The sequence below is a fragment of the Bombyx mori genome, chromosome 13 (genome assembly GCF_030269925.1).
Source record: "Bombyx mori chromosome 13, ASM3026992v2".
Lineage (NCBI taxonomy): Eukaryota > Metazoa > Arthropoda > Insecta > Lepidoptera > Bombycidae > Bombyx > Bombyx mori.
The window spans coordinates 13,299,843-13,315,625 of NC_085119.1; the positions used below are offsets into that span (position 1 = coordinate 13,299,843).

A 15,783-nucleotide genomic window follows, 5' to 3' on the forward strand; every position below is an offset into this window, starting at 1 on the left:
CATATCTAAATATTTAATTAAATGAATAAGGAAACACTCGGATACTGCAAATCATTTCATGTTTATTGCCTAAAGTCATTGCCAAGACGTAGCGTTTTCGCGCTGTCGCTCTATAAATTCTGTCACGTTTCCAGAAAGTATTCGGTTTGATTTCTTGGAAAATCTAAAATCGGCATAGTTGCTTTGGCCGTCTGGCTTATTTTTCATTATTATCTTATAAACTTGTATCAGAAATTTAGCCATTTCGAGGTGAGGGAACACAAATAGTTGAATTAATTCAATCTTAAAAAATATATACAGCACTTGCGAGGTGATTATACAATCATTGGCAGACAATACATCGCACAGATACCAAAATATCGTGTGCATTGCTGCCAATTTGATCGATGGCATTTATTTATTTGCGTGCGGGACGATCGAAACACAGAAACATATACCGATTCCTATCACACGCGCATCAAAATTAGCCCTGAGTGCTTCCAAAAAGCGATTTCCGGCGAAACCTTCAATCCAAATAAAGAAGCACCGGCCACTGAAAATTATCACATAACGTGCTGCAAATTGGCGTGCAAGCATACAAACTTCGAAGCGCGTAATCACAGAATTCAGCGCTTCGGGGTGCGCACCTGCAGACCGAGCCGAGATTCATTCATGAGAGAAGCAAAATAGAGCGGCAAAAGGTCGAGAACAATCCGATAATAACAGTTGGCTTTTCTTAGAAACGGTACGCGGCGTGGAGGCTTCGACGGAACGATTGTTGCCGTCTCGCTCGCGCCCGGGCCGTGTGAGCGAGTGTGCGTGGGCGGGGCGTGTGACGGCGAAGGCGGCCTGAGTCCGAACACACTGCACGCTGCATCCGAGACACTTCCCGACTACTCATTATTAACACTCGTTTAAAGAGTTCGAGGTCAATACAACACAAATATTAAACCAGCTGTCTCTAGTCTTTCCTTTTCTTAGAAAAAGATGAATGCAGTTAATGACGAAGAATATTTAAAAGTAGATTTAATTAAGGCTCAAACAATTTATGTTGGGTTTAAAAAGTGCAATTTGTCATTTCAAATTACTATTTTTACTCGTAGCTTGAAACATACATTTCTCAGTGGGATTTCCCATTGAGAAATATTATTCAATTTACGTTTGCGGCATTTGGTAATATTTTTTTATGGTTTTTATACGCAGCCAAGCATACGACCGGAGTGGTCACAGTTGATCATGGATATAAGCATACTAGGAGTGCAGCCAAGCTACTGCTGATCACTGCGGAGTCTTCACGCTTCGTTTGAAGAAGAATAACATCGGGAAGTGGATTTTTTACCAAATTCGAATAGAACTTGATAAAAATAATCACTGGACGTAAACCGTACTTGAACGCAGTTATCCCAGGCAATTTTTAAATCACGAAGGTGTTATGGTAAATAGGCAACCATTAGGCGAATCATTAAAACGTTGTTTGAACCACAAAATCACAATTTTTCGACCACCTTCCAACTGTACATAAGCGAAACGAAACAATTATTTCGCCGTTCGAACAGCCGACGTCATTTATATGTATTACTAGCTGACCCGGCAGACTTCGTAGTGCCTCAATCGATAAATAAAAGACCTAAACTTTTGTATAATATAAACTTAAAACAAACAAAAGGAATCCGTCAGACGGGGGACACATCAAAGGAAAAACAAAATTGTAAATTTTTTTTATTCCGAGTATTTTCATATTTATCTACCTTTTAAACCTTTTTTGGACTTCCACAAATAATTCAAGACCAAAATTAGCCAAATCGGTCCAGCCGTTCTCGAGTTTTAGCGAGACTAACGAACAGCAATTCATTTTTATATATATAGAATATAGATAGACGAAGAAAAACAAAATTATTTTCATCATCGATATATTCTCATCACGTAATGCAATTAAGCAATTTATCTAACATATCGTTATATCAATAATGTTTATACGCAGATGTTTCGTTCAATGGAACATACAAAATTCGGTCGCACGTGGCACAATACGCGAGCTTTTATTACGACAATCAATGGCGAGACGATTGTAACCAAATGTTTATTGTTAGTGATAAAGAGTTAAAATATATAATTATTATTGAATATTAATTAATGGTCAGAGATTTTTATGAATATATTTAATTTTTCTTTATCGAAACAGAGAAGTACGTACATGAGAAAATAAGTGTATAATGGTAGACACCTTCATCGCTTAAAGTTATTTCTTTCAGGAAATATTAAGATACATTAAAAACTGAGATAGTGGCTGAAATATATAATCAACAGGGAAAAGCTCTTGGCTGACCTAATCGTATTGACGATACATATTAAAAACTAAGTTAACTATTCGCGAGGTTCTTAAGGATTCTAAGGATATTTTCAAATCGCTTTAGTTGGAGGACAAGTCCGAAGCTGAATGGCTTGTGGCCAAAATGACTCCATGTGTAATGGTTGAAGGTACCTGTTTCCATGATATCTGTTCTGTTGATGTTTTTCTGGTAAAAGTAGAAGACGGTATTAATTATAATTTCATATCAAATTTTTAAAAGAACCCATATTACTTTACTAAAATATAATTAGTCACAACATTAGGTTTGCGTTTTTGAACATCACTATTAAGTATAAATTGATAAGATTGACTTTTAAAGTGAATGAATTGAAATAAACAAATTTAATAATATTTACTTAGTATTTTTATTATCGTAAAATAATATTAATGACTTATTAGAAAAAGAATTACTTATCGTGTAGGATTTTATCGTGATCGAAACTTGAAGAAGTACATCCTTATCAGTTAAGATAGGAACAGTATTAACTGTAAGATTTATTTAATCAAAGCAATAAATTACCTTTGAGTTAATAAATAGTTTCGTAAACAAATTCAATTATTACAATATATGCGTGTTTGCTTTATTTTCTTTTTTAAAAATCACTGCCATTGGTAGCTGTTCATATATAAGTAAAGCTTTTAGTCCACTTTCAATCTTGAGGTTTTCAAAATCAAGTTCGGCTTTGTAAACCATTTTTGCTAATACGCAACTTGGATAGTAAGTGAATTTGTGCTACAATGTAGATCATACAATACACGAACTGGACAAAAATGCACATCAGAGGTTTATTGCTAAAAGTTAAATCCTCCAGATAAAGATTAGACAAAAATTTAAAGGATTTGATATAAACATAGTTGTTCCTACAGCGTGCAAAAGACTCAATTAAAATGAATTGATTCCTTACGTATAATTTAACAAAATATTACATTCGAGTTTTTAAATATCTCCACTATCTGATCAATATCTTTCTCTAGATAAAAGCGAATACGTTTTCTTAAATGTTTTGTTATATTTATGGTAGTTAAATAAATTACCCGTCCCGTGAAACCAGAATAGCCTCTCGAGGCTGCTGTCAATTAGGTAGGAAAAAACAAAATAAAGGATTACTTTATTGGTGGTAAAAAAAATTACGGTCTGATTTTAATTTATAATATGTTGCACTCGAATTATGTAATGACAATATTTAAATCTACCAATACAGTATATTTATAAATTGGTACTAGCAAACACAGCATTTTGAAGTATCAGTAACGTAACAAGCGTGATCCACTCAAATCAAATAATCGCAATGATCCAGAGCTTCTTTCCCACTGATCCTTAATCAAAGAACGAATTAAAACAAATTAAATGTTTGGCTAAACGCTTTGGGGAACTGAATCTTAATTGGTGTTGTATAATTGGCCAATCTATCGCCACCCGATCACAGTCTGAATGCCATTAACTACATCGGTAATGTTGTATCGTACGCAAATCGCTTTGTACGAGGGGAGAGTTGCACTTTCGCAACACCGATTGTTGATTTACTTAAATGTTATATTTGCTCAGGGATCGAAAGGATTTGTCTTGAGAATCTATGATTTGAGGAGCGATTGACAATAGTAATGTTTCAGCAGTGATTACTTTTGAGACTCCGGTTTCCGTTCAATTAATTAATTATCCAACTAGAGTGCTGTAATCACCGTTATATGTATATTTAGTTAAAAAGCAAATGTTATTTATAGTTAAATTTCATGATTGTTTTCTTTATTTTATTATCTGAATATATACTCTTTGGTCACTCTGGTAGTGATACTGAAAAAACTGACTATCAAATTATTTAGGCACATTTTTAGTATTAAATTAAAAATGCGAAGGCAATTTATTTTGAGCAAGATGGCTACACAGTAGCACTTTATATGGGTAGCCCTGGCCGCGTGTGTCAGATTTGTCACTTAACGTCGGATAATAATATAAACACGAGATTATATCGTAAAACTTTCTTTGTGAGCAGCGGTACTTCGAAAATGATGTTTTTAAAGTTAACATTGAGTAAATCGCAAGTGTTTATATTGTGCTTGAAATTATTGTAGATATTAAATAAACCAATGTTATTATAAAGAGGTAGCCGGTCACCGTTCTCACCGAACCCGTCGCTTGCGATCAAGGGCTCGGCGAGTAAATTAACCCATAGACACAGCTCACGGGGTTCCTAGCCGGATCTTCTCAGCGTTTCTGATCCGTTAGTAGATTCTGCGAAACGCTACTCTTGCTAGGGCCAGTGTTAGCAACACCTCCGGTTTGAGCCCCGAAAGCTCACCTAGATGCTAGGGTAACATTGATATAACCTCTCAAGGCTACCAGCATAGGTAGGAAAAATAAAATAAAGGTGTCCGATCTGAATTGTCAAGGCGTGGTTTACTATAAGTTTTTTTCATTACCAATTTAATTAGCAATCCATTAATTTCCGTCGGTAACGATATCGGCGCGTATGTCTTTGCGAGTATATTGATTGTAAGATAGAATGAATTTTGTAAACTGCAGTATAAAGAAACCTCTTTAGATATTTTAATGAAACAATGAAACAAACAGTTTAACTTTGTATATATTTTTATATTGTAATTGTGTATTTATTATGTAGGTGTCTTCTTGCTTAATAGCGAGACACTTAATAACTAACTGTGAAAAATGATTAGCACCTGTATGTTAACGCGTTTCCTCTTTCGCTGGCTTTAGTTTGGGCTCTTGTGGTGAGGTCAAATTAGTTTAGGCAAACCGAACATCGTGTTCCTACAGATATTGAACGTTTTAGTTAACGATTTCGTTTTCTACTGAATGAAGTTTTGGTTGAAACAGCATTCCCGAAATACTTTGTCTGGAACTAGATTGCCGCAAAAATAAAATTGAAACTAAATTGTTCTTAGAAACTATGCTTTGCTGCCTTTCCGAAAATTCTGAATATTGTTTTTTAATCGCTTGAGGGAATATCTCGTCTTGATTTGTATTTAATTAAAGAGACATCTAACTTCTGACTTTTAATTACCTTAATTTTATTTATCAGGGAAGTCACAAAGCCCAATGTGTTCTCGCAATAACCATATAATAACAAATATTAAATTATAATTTTTTACCAAGTCAATCTATGTGATGCTGAAATGTCACTAGCCAAAAACGCAATGAACAGATTTAGTAACGAAATGTGTCTGATGTAGTTTATTAGCTCTCATATGGATGGAAGGGTGTTGTGGTACTGGTATTGGTACAGAGAACCAAGAGTAATAAGAAATACAGGAAAAGCGTTTCATTGTGTACACTACAAAAAGAAAATAGTCAACAAAAATAAAGGTAACTTATCAAATCGTAATCTTCTTTGTTATCACATGAGGACAATAAGCGTATTTACAATTTTTCTTTTCCCTAAATATACGCGCAATATATGACATTCGCTTATCAGATGAGTTCTAGGTAACGATAAGTAAAATTTGCAAATTGTAATTCACAAAGACTATTGCGAGACAACGGTGTTTTAAACGGTAGCCGGCGACGAATCTGATCAAAGTCTTGTTGACTCGATATAAAATCTGTTTTTTGTAACATAGTAAAAATAGTTTAGCTTTATTAAAAAAAATATTATATAAAAATTATTATTGATAAAAATATTATTAGCTTTTTTTTTGTAACATAATAAAAATATATTAAGCATTAGCCGTCACATGTGTGGAGAGAACATTATTTGTATATCATCATTATAACGGAATAATTTTTTTTTATATTTGAAGCTTTACTGGTTGCCCGGAGGCCTTTCCAGTTTCGCTAGGACAGGACAAGTACGATATATTTATCTAACAAAGAGCACGTAACGATTCCTAATATATTTACTGCAATCTATACAATTTTTTAATCTTGGTCCATTGTATTGTCGAACATAAGGACCATGCTAGCTTTTAGGCCGGATTCATAGCATTCGAGATACAAGCTTGATGGATCAAATATTAACAAGAAATCTTTACTATGATATAGTAAAAATCTCAGCACAGGAATTGAGTATGAGTGATTCGGTTCATTTAATACTTATCTTAAATTAAAAATCTGTTAAGGTAGCGAAATGCAAATGAAACTACATACTTTGGAGACGTCAGATTATAGACTTAAAAACCGAGTATGCTATACACAGTGCTTCTTTGCCTGACTTGGAATATTTTTACGCTTTTCTTAGAAGACCTTTGGTTATTTTGTAATAGGATAAATAAAAAGGGTTTTTCATACAATATATATGTCGGAGACGGTCTTCAGTTTGGTAGCTAAACGAAAAGCAGCACGATTCCCGAGATATGGCAACACGATTGCGGTATCGTCGGAACTCGATTAACTTCGTGCTACGACAGAGCCTAACCGAAAGAGGCCGCGTAGACGCCATCACACTTACCAACCAGCCTTCTTGAAGAGCGGTGCCTCCGTCCTAAGAACTGTCATTCGTTTTCGTTTGCTAACGTCAAGAGATTTTTAAATTGTTCTAAGACAACAAACGCGATTGGTGTACTCAATATATCTTAGCTCGATCACCCTATTCACCCCTACGATGTCTGACGATGGTGTTAATAATTGTGGTTTCTCCGACAAATATAATTGTGAAGAATTTCCATATATCGAAGTAGTTTACGTCGTAACATAAGTACTAGATTCAGTTATATTTTTTATTCCTTACCGAGATTAGCGTAGTACCCGGCCGGATGCATCGTGACCGTACTGATCACCGAAGTAATTCCATTTGTCACTTACCTATAACAAGTACACATGAGATTTTAAAAATTATCTTAAGTTCATGTCAAATTAAATCCACAAATCTCTTTGAAATCAACGAATTCGGGTCTATTATTATTACGGATTCGAATGTCGAAAAATAGTGTTTCAGTTCGGAATATGTTTAATGTATTTTATGATCAAATTATGTCACATTTTTACTGTTAATCCCGTTATCGTCATTACATTTTTTTTATTCTAATAAATTGTTCAATTTCATTCACTGAAGTCATGAACAAAAAAAAGGAATATCAATGAATTTTCAGTGAAATGTTATTAACAATTGTATTGTATTAAGTATTGCATTAATTGTAAGTATTGAAATCACGGTTACAATAAATCCCTGTAACATATTATTATGTTTGTTAATACAAAATATAATCTAAGAGCCAAAATAGTGTAACTTATTTTTTTAAAGTTAATATCATCATCATCATATCAAAATTAAATTGGCAGATGCAATACAATTTTTTTTGTATCTTGAACAATATTTTCATTATTATTTTTTTGTTTTGGTTAGCAAAAAAAACGTTCGTAACGTAACGAATATATCATTGATATACTCTATTAACAAAACAGCAATAATAAATTTCAACGTGATAAAGATAAAAAAAACAGCAAATCCGTCTTTCGTAGAAAACTCAGTTCATACAGATAACACTGATAGTTTAAATTGTATCATGTTAGGAAATATTAATAATAGATTAGAGTTAGCTATTTAAATTTTGTGTTCATAACTTGAACTTGAGACCCATTGAGTCCATTCTGGACTCATTTACTCACTCACTCTTTATTGTTATGGAGTTGAAAGAAGTAGAGAAGGATCACGCTTTACGAAAAACAAAATGTAAAGTGGCAATTTCAACGAACTTTGCAGCAACAAAGTATGCCACCGAAATAGCGGCACTATTCCATAAGGGTTACAGAAACTCATAATAAAGTTACGTGTAAACATATAACATATAATTATAGTTACATGTATACATAGCCGTCTGGGTACGGCGGCTAGTCAGGCCGCCCGGACGAGCCCACTGAGTTTCTCGCCGGATCTTCTCAGTGGGTCGCGTTTCCGATCCGGTGGTAGATTCTGCGAAGCACTGCTCTTGCTAGGGCCAGTGTTAGCAACGTCGTCAGGTTTGAGCCCCGTGAGCTCACCTACTAGTTAAGGTTACGCTGAAATAGCGTCTCAAGGCTATCATCAGCTTAGGTAGGAAAAAAAGAAAGAAAAAAATCGCCCGGTCGGTGCTAATGGTGTTCTGGAATACCACGTTGGACCAGAACCAGCCTGCCGGGTCGGAACGCGATATACTGTTAACCGGTCGATCTTGTGTTAGATCAAAGCTACACGGCATCGCGGTAGAGTCCTGGTACCGAGTCGCACGGTCTCAACCCCTCCGGTCGCCTCATGACTTTCAAAGGAGGGTGACACTCGACACCTGCAGGATGAACTTTTGCATGAGCAGCAAGCTTTGAACGATACGAACGGGCTTCAGTGCTCCCACCGTATATCAAGTTCAATTTTTATAATATGTTCATCATGAAAGTCATACGCATTTATAAAATACGTATTTCAATAGAAAAATTGGTATTTGCCTGCGGGATTTGAACACCGGTTTAGGCACATCGGTCGATATGGGTACACCAGGCGGTTTATCTTTTAGGCCATATCGACAAGCGATCTGATCATCATTTACATCATTTTAATTACTAGCATATTTAAGCACACTGTTGCAAAGCATCACTTTATACCGTTTATAATTTCTGCGTCCTATTCTTAGGAGTCCGCACGGGTAGGTACCACCACCCCGCCTATTTCTGTCGTGAAGCAGTAATGCGTTTCAGTTTGAAGTGTGGGGCAGCCGTTGTAACTATACTGAGACCATAGAACTTATATTTCAAGGTGGGTGGCGCAATTACGTTGTAGATGTCTATGGGCTCCAGTAACCACTTAACACCAGGTGGACTGGTGAGCTCGTGTGAATCATCCAAGCAATAAAACAAAATGTGCATATACGTACTATGTACGCAAACCGCAGAATGTAGTAATCACCAATAATAACAGACGCGCATAGTAAATCGGTATAGTCGCGTGAATAATTGATTCTAAGTGCATTACATTTCAATTTAGCACACCTATGACATTATTTAGAATGTACGCGGAGTATTAACGTAATAACGCAATATTATGTACTTGATTACGAATAGTTTGAGTGTTTTTTCAAGCGTTGACTTAGGTTACTTTACATTTTCGAATATTTAATCAATCTTGTGAGCACGTTTTTCACGGTCAGTATACTTAGTTCGTCTTAAAATATCGTACTGCGTATCAGCTAAATCATATTTATGAAAATGAATATAATTTTAATTTTATGAACTGTAGCAAAAAATCTATTTGGGATGTGGGACGACTATGATACATGTCGAGTAATTTTTCAATTATGCAAAGCATTTCCATTATATGAGTCGTCTATTATCAAAGGTGGCAATCTGTACATTTGGACAAAAATTTTTTATTGATATGTCAATACAGATTTATTTGAATATAATCGTCTCCTTCAAAGAATACGGTTCAAAACCTGCATTAAATAAAGGTTAATAGTTAACCTGTTATTTATCTAAGATGTCGTTCCGAAGAGTTTTGTGACTGCCAATGGAATACAAAGTCAATAATTCGTTTTTCTGATTTACCAATCATTGTCCAAAAGTCAGATTGCCGCCTTTGATAATAGTCGACTCATATATAAAAAATGTATATTATAAACTACACTCTAGCTAATATTACGTTCCGAGTTACGACTACTTGAGAATCGCTTTAAATACAATCACTATGTAGATAAGATATAAAATTAAACAATAACAAGTCAAATTGATTACTGTATTTTTGTTTTCGTTAAACAGAACAGCTACTTCTATTAAATTACCACATTTAATGTACTTTTTGATTGTTCATTAATTATCAATAACCACAAATCAATCAAATTGACCACGGCCCGAGCGTGGCTTCATCGTGAAATGGTAAATGTCCGATTTGAGCTGCATTGAATTATTCAGTAGCATTATTTGCATCTAATGTGCTTCGAATATTCAGCCAAAATCCGTGCAGGGTTGCATATTCCGAGCTAGGCATGCGGGGCAGAGCACACGTGGCTGCCACGGCTGCCTTCCCCGGAATCTGACCAAATACCCATCGCAGCTCGATTGTTAGCGAATAGCTTTGGCTTATTTATAACCGATACCGCCCGTAGGACGGATTCACAACAAATCTTATAGGCATTAATCTATATTAATAATTTCGTGACGGAAAACAAGAAACCGAGGATGTGTTCCTTAATGTTCTACAAATTAATATATTTTTAAATCTATTCTATTCTGTATACAACAAGTAAAGGTAATGCGGTTAATTAAAAACACGAACTGATTGTTCGAATATGTGACACGAAGCGTTTCAGTTTGTTTAAGTATGGATAATCCTCATAAATAGCAATTTACTTCGTGACAAACGATCTACGTTACGTCTCTAGGTTTGGAAATCGCGTATAATACAGCTATTGTTAATTATACAAGTCACCGCGTCGCTAAACATACGATTTATTGTCAGCTAACTGGAACGGTGATACATCTAGCGTGAGATCAGTGCGGCTGCCATCTCGTAACGCAATGAATAGCCCAAAACGTGAAAAGATAAGACAAATATTCTTTCGACAGGGAAGCTGTCATGTCCTTTCACAGGCATACTATGCTAAATGATTCTGTTTACAAAACTTTACTTTCACAATGTTTACAATACCATAGAACGTTTCAGACATAGTTATATTATAGCTCTAGCACAGATATTTTTTTCTTTTTAAATACCCTCTGGGATGTTAGTGGGCGCTGGGTATCTTTATTTACGACTGCACGTCACTAAAGCTGCTTTAAGAATTGAAAAATCGACATCCTTCGGCTCAGCAATGTCAGTCGAACGGCGATCGAACGGGTAGATAACAATAATCAGTCTTCAGATCTGACGGCAACGCTTTTTGAAGAAAAACTGGCGGCTGCGACCTTACCGCTTACTTACTCAACATTATGCTTTTAACGGAAACTTATCGGTATATCAAATCTAGAGCGGCGATTAGGAAACAATAGGAATATTAATAAAAAGTATCGCCGGAGCAAAGCATGAAGCGTTCTAATGTTTACGAGTGTTTCGGTTGTATACAGAACCCTATTCATTTTCAATAGAATTTACAGACTCGTTTATTTTTATCCGACTTCAAACAAGGAGGAGGTTCTCAATTCGACTGTGTTTTTTTAATGACTGTTACCTCATAACTTTTGACTGGGTGAATCGATTTTGATGATTCTTTTTTTATTAGAAAGCTGACGCTTCCTGTGTGTTCCCATTTCAATTTATCACTCCTTCAATATAGTTCTGATAATGGTATCCATGAGAAAACCATATAAGTCTTAAATATGCATTAAGTACGTGCGCGACAAATAGATGAATAACTCAATATCACGCCAACCGATTTCGATGATTATTGTCTTTACTCGTAGTGTATATTAATTTGTTTTGGAATATCTTTTTTTTTCTATTTGAAGTCGGTTTTGAGTTAAAGCATGTCTATTTACGATTATTTAGGTTCTAATCAGTGGAACAATTAGTGAAAAATTTTATTAGTACGTTTGTGTATTTTGTTGATATAATATATGTATGAAACCAGATTACTGTGTGGATGTCCTACGAATATATTATTTTACAGAAGTTCGTGGTACGTAATTGAAATTCTAAACGGACATAGTTAATGGTATTGATATAGTTTTTAAAACAAATTATTATTAATCGATTTAAAAAAATAGGATTGGAGATTCAAAATAATGAAAATTATTGTATGAATTTTGAAAAAGGTAAGAGTACTACTACTATAACTAAAAAAATTTTTATAATGAACGTGGCTGATCCTTCTGTAATGAACTGACATTCTGACACCGAATATCCTTACTCACAGTAATATTGGTTTATCTACCTCTAAATGCGATATGTTTTTTTTTTGTTATTTACAGATTTGGTGTTTTAATGTACGTTTTTTTTTTGTTGCTTATGTGGATAGCCGCTGGTGTGATCAAATAACCACCCTAATTGGGCTGCCAGTCGCAACCGCCACTCGAGAAGCTGAGGACCGGACGAGGTGGAAACAGCTCACGAGACAGGCCACGGTCAAGTTTCAGGGACACGACGTTCAGTAATGAAGTAAGCGACGAAGAAGAAGAATGTGGATGAACGAGCTCACATCCCACCTGGTGTTAATTAGTTACCGGAGCTAATAAACACCAAAACTGTTAATGTCGCCCACCCACCTTGAGATTTAAGTTGTAACTCAGTTTTTTTAACAGTATAATGGTTCAAAACGAATCGCATTACAGCTTCGCGGCTGGTATAGACAGGATAGTGGTACTCTTAGGCTCCCTAACACCATAACATTAGTAATTACGTAAATTGTAATTTTTGCAAGTTTGATTCTCATTACACGATGTTACACTTTCACCGTGGAAGTCAATCAAACATATCTTAAGTAAGTATTTTATTAGAAAAAATTGTATCTACCTGCGGGATTCGAACACTAGCACAGTCGCATCGCTCAGCACGAATGCACCGAGCGTCTTATCCCGCAGGCCACAACCACTTCAACAAACTTTGACGAAGGACCTTGTAGTGTTAAAAGATTGGTTATCGAAATCGATAAAAATACTTTTGTTACATAAAGCCAAGTAAAACAATAAACAATACAAAATGGTGCATTCACGCACCGCGATCGCATGCATCGTTTTATGTCGGCGCATCAAGTAAAAGAGTGCTAGTTGAAAAAGCCGAGGTCCAACGCGGTATGCGCGGAATTGGAGGGGGCATCCGGGCGGCTACGATTGTTACCAGTTATCACTGAATGTTTTTCACCGGGGCATTTTGTGCCGCCACAAAAAACCACATAAAGGGCGGGCGCGGCTCGTTTGAGACGCCGCCCCTGTGGGAAAATCGTCGCCAGAAAACTGCGATGCAAATAAATTATAAACTCTCTCGCGTGGAACGCGACGCGAAATACTTGTTCGTTTATACAAAACGCATAAAGCAATGCTTTTTTCGCTACAACTATACGTGTGATAAACGAATATATTAATGTGTACAATGAAAGTCGCAACTGAGATGCGTTTCGTCGATCACTCCCTCGCCATAATCGAAGTTTGCACATGTCGCATGATCTCACGGCAGCGTGGTATCATTAGCGAAACGGAGCATCCCGGAATAGAATAACAGCGAGACGATTGCCGCGCTCGTGATGGATGACGGGACCTGAGCGGGTTATTATTGCCGGCTTAATATCCACTCCGACGCGAATCACAGCACAATCAAAAAATACGTTTGCACTACACTATAGACAAATCTTTCCATTTTATTTACAACTGTCGTTATAAGACGAACAATGCTGATAGCGATTGATGAGATTAGCGAATGAAAAAGTTTAATCATACACATCTTGGAACAAGTCGCCGGGCATGACGACCTGAACGATAATCGAAATGTAAAAGATTCGACAAAGAAACGTAAGTCACCGCTGGCCGCCGTGTATAGACGATCGCATTGAAAACTTGCAGAAAATGCATCGCCGATAAGAAAAAATTCAGTCCGTCGAGCGCATTTAAGTACAGCACGACGACGGTGACATTCCACTGGGAATACTCCGCATATCGAGACTTAAAGTAACCATTTACCGATTACAGATACGCGATGGTCGACCGTGTAATCTGGTCAGATCGCTTCACTTGCATACTTGGGTCTATACATAATTTTAACCTAAATAAGTAAGAAATACTTCTTATATGGCGTTTTAATGATGCTTCGTTCTTTACTAAGTGATAAATAGTTTACTGCCAACCTAGGTTAATAAACTTCAGTCCTACATTAAAGTTCACTATTTAAAGAAAAATCGACTCAGTTAAGATTAACTCTTAACAAAATAATAAAGATGTCGGTTAACTTCCTAATTAGCTGAGAGTAAAGTTTCACTATTTGTCGCAGACGATACGTCTTGGCTTGCCGTCGTCATAGAAACAGAGTCGCTCTTAACGGTTAATCTGGTCGCCGAGCTACAAAAAAGCGGTTTTGTGGTGTCATTGTTTTTGTCCTTGTCACACGCAGGATCCCAAAAGGGAATGAGCAGGATGACGATGGGTTCAGTGATAGAGCTTCTAATGTGAGACCGTTTTAATTTATCGTGCGACAGCCGCACTGCTTCGCCGTACCCGGAGAAGCGCTACATCAATCTTCAGACTCAAGATCGGCGGCTAAACGTTCCACTGTTTGTTGAATACAAATCATAGCAGTGATATAAAGCTGTTACAGATTAAAATGTATATTTTAAAATACATATGGATATGATTTTTATTACTAAATAATTTGGTTTAGTTTCCTAAACACGATTACAAAACTGTAACAGTAAAATGTGACTTCTTTACAATAAAAGAATACTACGGTGTTCCGGGCCGTATCGAATTTTTTGTCTATACGTGTTTGTTTGTATACCTGTTCGTTCAAGCTTCACGGAAAAAACTACTGAACCGATTTTGATGGCTTTTTACTATTTAAACATTGAACTGTGATTACACTTTAAATTTGTTTTTTTTTTCAGTCTAACGACAACATCTAGTGAGACAGAAATAACAAAAAATACAAATAAAAAGTGAGTTCTCATTTCAAGAACATTCATATTGTGCCTAATTTAATCAGTTGGTATTGTGGAAAACGTCTTCTATCGCGTTTTTTTTTTTTGTTTGCATTGATAACATAATACGATTATAATGTTGCGAACACGTTGAATCAATTGGGTAATTTTACAGTAGTACCTAACACGACCCTCCAACCACATAAGACAGGACGCGGAGGGATAGGGGTTTCAGTGGCATGCCAAAAATCAATACAGTATTTTCATGCGGCAATTTACAGTTATGATAATTCTGAAATTAAGATTACGTATGTTATTTTCCAATTTTTATTAGCTTACTAACATTATGCGGTATAAATTAAACTTTTTTTGTCTTCATAATCATCATTAGCCTGTATCTCTCCACTGCTAGATGTAGGAGTCCCCCATAGCCCGCCACAATAAACGATCCTTCGCCTTCCTCATCCAATCCTTTCCAGCGTATCGCTGCAACTCATCGGGGTCCACTGGGCAGGGAGACGCCCAATGCTGCGCTCACCGACACGTGGTTTGTGGTCTCCAGTCCAGAAGGCGTCTGCTCCATTGGGTATCGGTTCTGCGACACATATGTCCGGCCCGTTGCCACTTCAGCTTGCTAATCTTTAGGGCTATGTCGGTTACTTTGGTTCTTCAACCGATTTCCTCATTTCTGCCTCGATTCATCAAAGAAACTCCGAGCATACCCCTTTCTATACCACGCTGAGCGACTTTGAACTTACGGACCAGACCTACGGTCAATGTCCACGTTTCAACGCCACATGTCATGACCGCAAGCGCTATTTGTCTTAAATGTGCTTTCTAGATTTTAGACAATGTCATCATGACGCGTGTTTCAAATCTACTACACTTTTTCTTGAAGCTTTACGTTCAAATGTTTACTTAAACACCACTTTTATCTACTAATTACCTGTGCTCAGTTTCACTTCACAATAACTTAGGCC

General features: G+C 36.3%; 1 protein-coding gene across 3 annotated transcripts in view; it reads right to left on the minus strand.

Moving 5' to 3' along the window:
* LOC101741252 (transcriptional enhancer factor TEF-1) overlaps window positions 1-15,783 on the minus strand; it is a 97,290-nt gene that overhangs the window by 70,169 nt on the left and 11,338 nt on the right. The window contains exon 1 of one of the 3 annotated variants that reach the window (XM_062671906.1): window positions 7,012-7,089. The exons of the other annotated variants lie outside the window; for them this stretch is intronic. Coding sequence (XP_062527890.1) covers window positions 7,012-7,042 — 31 coding nt within the window. The 5' untranslated portion in view covers window positions 7,043-7,089. Of the gene's footprint in view, window positions 1-7,011; window positions 7,090-15,783 lie in introns of those variants that run through there. 3 annotated transcript variants of the gene reach the window in all.